This window comes from Dryobates pubescens, chromosome 14, assembly GCF_014839835.1.
Source record: "Dryobates pubescens isolate bDryPub1 chromosome 14, bDryPub1.pri, whole genome shotgun sequence".
NCBI lineage: Eukaryota > Metazoa > Chordata > Aves > Piciformes > Picidae > Dryobates > Dryobates pubescens.
The window spans coordinates 27,512,912-27,518,911 of NC_071625.1; the positions used below are offsets into that span (position 1 = coordinate 27,512,912).

General features: G+C 54.5%; 1 protein-coding gene across 1 annotated transcript in view; it reads left to right on the top strand.

Annotated features, from left to right (window-relative positions):
* The window catches only part of VIRMA (vir like m6A methyltransferase associated), a 40,210-nt gene extending 34,574 nt beyond the window's left edge, over positions 1 to 5,636 (top strand). Inside the window, exons 20-24 of the mRNA XM_054167222.1 lie at positions 279 to 375; positions 1,838 to 2,004; positions 2,894 to 3,225; positions 4,825 to 4,968; positions 5,443 to 5,636. Of these exons, the coding sequence (XP_054023197.1) occupies positions 279 to 375; positions 1,838 to 2,004; positions 2,894 to 3,225; positions 4,825 to 4,968; positions 5,443 to 5,600 (898 nt within the window). The 3' untranslated portion in view covers positions 5,601 to 5,636. The remainder of the gene's footprint in view (positions 1 to 278; positions 376 to 1,837; positions 2,005 to 2,893; positions 3,226 to 4,824; positions 4,969 to 5,442) is intronic.
* The last annotated feature ends 364 nt before the right edge of the window (positions 5,637 to 6,000 follow it).

The window sequence follows — 6,000 nt, forward strand, 5'->3', positions numbered from 1 at the left end:
CTGGCTCCTGGGGAGCTGCTCAGCACCCAACACCCCCAGGTCTGTTTCTTCAGGGCTATTTTCAACCCACTCTGCACCCAGCCTGGGTTTGTGCCTGGGACTGGCCTGACCCAGATGTAGGACTTTGCTCTTGAATAAGTCTCAGCAGCCCTGCTGGCACTACTGTTCCCCAGTCCCAGGTCAGGCAGCCGTGTTCCCCACAGGCTCAGTGCTGTTGTGCATGCTGGCAGTTGTGTGTAGGTCATAACCAGAGGGCATTTGGCATTGTTGTGTTGCAGGACCACCTATGTGTTGGCAGATGTGATGGATGACCAGCTGAAGTCCCTGTGGTTCTCCCCCTTTCAGGCTGAAGAAATAGACACTGATTTGGACATGGTAAAAGGCTTCATTAACACAACTGAAGGGGATGTAAAACTGAGGGTTACCATCAGCTAGCAGTATCAACAGGCCACACAGTTGCTTTTCCTGAGCTCACCCTTTTCAACTGACCCAGATACAGGGGCTGGCATTTGTCAGAGGTTATCAAATGGCTTCTGGTTCATTTGGAAGGAGCCACAAAATTGTCACCTTCTGCAGTGCTGTAGTGCAGAAGTCATCTCCTTGAGAGCAAGAGTTGTTGTGTCAGTCCTAACCTGCTGCTTTCCAGCAGCTTGTGTTAAATGTAGGCAATGGCTGTGTTTTAGTTCCTTCTCCTTGCTTGCCTGCTGTCATTGCAGTGACAGCCAGAGAGCCTGGGAGCTACACTGTGTGAGAAAACCCAAAATCCTTGCTCTGATGTGACAGAAGTGGGGAAAAAATGGCAGGAGGAAATGGAGCCACTCAGCACACACATTTTCCCCAGCATTTGAAACTTGATTTTGTGCTCTGAGCTTCAGCTACCATCTTGAACAGTGCACAAGAACTTCTGGTTTTGGCACTGCCTGGCAGTCTCTTAACCTCTCACTGAGGAGATCAGCAGGTTCTGGTGGTTTCACTGCCTGCTTTCTTTTTCAGTTGGACTCTTTTAATTGACACACAAAGAAATGTGGTTTGATTTCCTAAGCAACCCCCAACCTGTTGAGTCCTGTACAAAAGCAGGATCAGCAAACTTCCAGGAGTGCAGCTTCTCTTCCATTCTATTCCATTCTGTTCCATTCCATTCTGTTCCATTCCATTCTGTTCCATTCCATTCTCTATATTCCATTCCATTCCATTCCATTCTCTATATTCCATTCCATTCCATTCCATTCTCTATATTCCATTCCATTCCATTCCATTCTCTATATTCCATTCCATTCCATTCTCTATATTCCTTCTCCTCCTCTCCTCCTCTCCTCCTCTCCTCCTCTCCTCCTCTCCTCCTCTCCTCCTCTCCTCCTCTCCTCCTCTCCTCCTCTCCTCCTCTCCTCCTCTCCTCCTCTCCTCCTCTCCTCCTCTCCTCCTCTCCTCCTCTCCTCCTCTCCTCCTCTCCTCCTCTCCTCCTCTCCTCCTCTCCTCCTCTCCTCCTCTCCTCCTCTCCTCCTCTCCTCCTCTCCTCCTCTCCTCCTCTCCTCCTTCTCTCCCCTCTATTGTGTTCTGTTCTATTCAGCCAAAGAAGGCCTCACTGTGAGCCTTTTGGTGGCCAGACCAAGGGTTCATCCTTGAAAGCTGGCTGAGATTCAGAACCATCAAGGCAGCTGTGCTGCAGCTCAGCTGCTGTTTGTGTAGAGCTGCACTGCTGCATGCAAAAGGTAGAGGTTGGAGCTTTTTTCCCTTGCAGTAGAAGGAGCTCAGCAGCATCTCATCCTTCCTGGCACAGTGTGCTCTTCAGAGGTGCCAGTGGTGATTGTTGTGGTACAACTCAGCTCTGTTGTTGCAGGTGAAAGTTGACTTGATTGAGCTGTCAGAGAAGGGCTGCAGTGACTTTGACCTGCAAGCTGAACTGGAGAGGTCATTTTTGTCAGAGCCATCATCTCCTGGCCGCACAAAAACCACAAAGGGCTTCAAGCTTGGCAAGCACAAGCATGAGACCTTCATAACTTCAAGGTAGGATGAGTTTGATGAGTAAACAATTGGTGTGCCCAGGGTGCATTGGGATATTCTCAGCATGTCAAATACCTCTCCAATTGCATCTCCAATAGAAGAATCACAGGATGGGCTGGGCTGGAAGGGAGCTCCACAGCTCATCCAGTCCAACCCCCTCTGCAGTCAGCAGGGACATCCCCAGCTAGATCAGGTTGGCCAGGGCCCTCTCCAGCCTCACCTTGAACATCTCCAGAGATGGAGGCTGCACCACCTCCCTGGGCAACCTGCTTCAGTGTTCCACCCCCCTCATGGTGCAGAACCTGTTCCTAACATCCAATCTAAATCTGCTTTTCTCCAGCTTAAAGCCATTGGCCCTGGTCCTGTCCCTGCAGGCCTTTGCAAACAGTCTCTCTGCAGCCTTCCTGTAGCCCCCTTCAGGTCCTGGCAGGCTGCTATTAGGTCTCCCCAGAGCCTCCTCTTCTCCAGGCTGAGCACCCCCAGCTCCCTCAGCCTGTCCTTGTAGCAGAGCTGCTCCAACCCCTGATCATTTTTGTGGTCTCCAGCTCCATCAGCTGCAAGTCCTTCCTCTATTGAGGGCTCCAGACCTGCACACAGTACTGCAGGTGAGGTCTCAGCAGAGCAGAGCCAAGTGTCAGAATCCCCTCTCTGGCTCTGCTGGCAGTGCTGCTTTGGATGCAGCCCAGGCTGTGATTTGCCTTCTGTGCTGCAAGCTCACACTGCCTGCTCCTGTCCAGCTTCTCACCCATCAGCATCCCCAAGTCCTTTTCCTCAGGGCTGCTTTCTATTTCCTCACCCCCCAGTCTCTATTGACAGTGAGGATTGTTCCAGCCTGACCTTCAGCTCAACTACCTTCTGCACTAACTGGGTAAATTGTGGTTTGTCCTGACAGTGGAAAATCTGAGTACATAGAACCTGCAAAGAGAGCCCACGTTGTGCCACCGCCGAGGGGAAGAGGCAGGGGAGGCTTTGGACAAGGGATTCGCCCGCACGATATCTTCCGCCAGCGGAAGCAGAACACCAGCAGGCCTCCCTCCATGCACGTGGATGACTTTGTTGCTGCAGAGAGCAAAGAAGTGGTTCCTCCTGATGGCATCTCACCAGCCAAAAGGCCACCTAAAGTGTCACAGAAGATTTCTTCTCGGGGTGGGTTCTCAGGGAACCGCGGAGGACGAGGAGCTTTTCACAGTCAGAACAGGTTCTTTACACCGCCTGCTTCCAAAGGTATGTCCTTCCCTGTGTTCAGGCTGGAGTACAGGAGTGCTAAACGTGCTCCAGTGGTGCTGAACCCATGGCCCAGCAGATAATCATCCCTGGTGTGAGGTGTTCCTGGAGCAGTCTTGTTGGAATAAGTTCTTTAGCGCTGGGAAAGGTTCTGTCGAGCGGTGTGGACCTGAAGCGAGCCGCGAGCTCCTGTGGTGCCTTCTGAACCCCTCCTTTCCAAGAGGAGGGAGCTGCTTGCCTTTAGCAACTGTTGGGAGTGCTGCAGAGGTCCAGTCAGAAAAACCCAGCCCCGTTTGTGATGTGGTTCCTGAGTTCAAGCATCTCACTGCATCTCTGTGTTCAAAGGCGGCTTTTTGAGTGAAAGGATGGAAGATCCTGACAAGAAGAGCTGATTTTCAGAGAGCCTGGAGATCTGAGCTATGAGTGTCTTTCACACGTGGACCAGTTTGCATCCCTTTGCTTTCCATCCCATAATTAGGGCAAGTCCTTGCACAGCAGAAACAGCAAATCACAGGATGGTAGGGGTTGGAAGGGGCCTGGAGAGATCATCCAGTCCAACCCCCGTTGGCAGAGCAGGACCACCTAGGGTAGGCCACACAGGAATGCATCCAGGTGGGTTTTGGAAGTCTCCGGAGAAGGAGACTCCACAACCTCTCTGGGCAGCCTGCTCCAGGGCCCTGGCACCCTCACAGGAAGGAAGCTTGAGTTTTGGTGTGGTGGAGCCGTGGTGCTGGGGGCTAGGGCGCTGGGGGCCTTGGTGTGGTAGAGCCGTGGCGTGGTGGAGCTGTGGCGCTGGGGGCCTTGGTGTGGTGGAGCCGTGGCGCTGGGGGCCTCGGTGTGGTGGAGCTGTGGTGTGGTGGAGCTGTGGTGCTGGGGGCCTTGGTGTGGTGGAGCTGTGGTGTGGTGGAGCTGTGGCGCTGGGGGCCTCGGTGTGGTGGAGCTGTGGTGCTGGGGGCCTTGGTGTGGTGGAGCTGTGGCGCTGGGGGCCTTGGTGTGGTGGAGCTGTGGTGTGGTGGAGCTGTGGCGCTGGGGGCCTCGGTGTGGTGGAGCTGTGGTGTGCTGGAGCTGTGGTGTGCTGGAGCTGTGGTGTGGTGGAGCTGTGGTGCTGGGGGCCTCAGTGTGGTGGAGCTGTGTTGTTGGGGCCCTCGGTGTGCTGGAGCTGTGGTGTGGTGGAGCTGTGGTGCTGGGGGCTTCGGTGTGGTGGAGCTGTGGTGCTGGGGGCCTCAGTGTGGTGGAGCTGTGGCGCTGGGGGCCTCGGTGTGGTGGAGCTGTGGCGCTGGGGGCTTTGGTGTGGTGGAGCTGTGGTGTGGTGGAGCTGTGGTGACCCCATGCAGGGTTGGTGGTCGAGTCCCCAGCCCTGGGTGTGTTTGGAGGTGGTAGGGATGTGGTGCTCAGGGATGTGGTTTGGGGCTGAAGCTCACGGCGCAGGGTTAACGGTTGGAGCTGGCGGTGCCGAGGGCCCTCTCCGAGCTGAGTGTGTCTGTGATTGCTGTGACCTCGTGGCGCTGGGCCTTGCTCTCGCTGCCTGACGCGGTGTGGATGCTGTCAGTCCAAGCCATGCCTGCTCACCAGCCTGTGGCTTTTTCTCTCCCCCTCCAGGAAATTACAGTCGCCGCGAAGGCGCTCGGGGCTCAAGCTGGAGCGCACAGAGCACGCCCAGGGGAACCTACAATGACAGTAGAGGTGGTCAAAGCAATTTTAACAGGGGTCCCCTGCCACCACTGAGACCATTAAGTTCAGCAGGTACTTGGTATTCCTATGGGCATCGAACTATAGAGAATTCCTTGAATTTCATTTTTGCTTTACAAATGAAACCGTGCAAGGATGCCGCAGACACCCTGAAATTCAGCAAATGTTTTAAGCATATCTGAACAGCCGCCACTGAGACCGTGCCAGACCCCAGCTGCCCTCTAGAACGTTTGTGGCTGAGCTGTGGAACGCGTGCTGGCGGGACTGCTGCTAACTCTGGCGTTCAGACCTGGCGACGGGCAGCTGTCGTCGCGCTGCCTGCACGCTAGCCCTAGAGCCGAGCGGGGCGAGGACGCTGGCCTGAGAGAGACGGCGCCGGCTGGCAGGAGAGCCCGGAGGCGGTGTGCGCGTCTCACCTTGGCGGTGTTGCCCTGCGTTTTCTCACGGCAGCTGCTTCGCCCTAGGGCTCTTCTTTTTTTTTGTCCCCCTTTGTTTTTTCCCACTGAGTCTAATTCTCTTTGCTTTAAGGCTACCGACCGAGTCCTCGCGATCGTGCTTCCAGAGGCCGCGGAGGGATCGGACCGTCTTGGACAAGTGCTAATAGTAGTAGCAGTGGTGGCTCGAGAGGAAAGTTTGTTAGTGGAGGCAGTGGAAGAGGTCGCCATGTACGCTCCTTCACGCGGTGAGGAGGAGGAGGAGGATAAAACTTGACCCCTCATGGAACAGCTGCCCCCCCTCCCCACACCCCCCCCCAGCCCCCAGCCTTCTGCGAGGATGACAAAGCAGCAGCACTAAAAGGACCACCTGGGAGTCCCTGGGATCTGGAGGACACCAAGAGTTGTTGGTGGCTTTTGGGGTGTGTTTTGGTTTTTTTTTTGGGTCTGAAGAAAAGTTTTTGGTTTGGTTTTTTTTTTTTTTTGGGGGTCTTTTTCCTGTCTTTTTGTCTGCTACGAGACTTGAAATGCCAATAAAAGCCAAGGCTTTTTGTCTACACTTGTCACTGCTTTGGGTGGCTCTGGTTTTGGTTCCTCTCAACAGGAGGTCTGAAGGTTTTTTTTCCTTGGTGGACTTCAGTAGGAGAAAAGA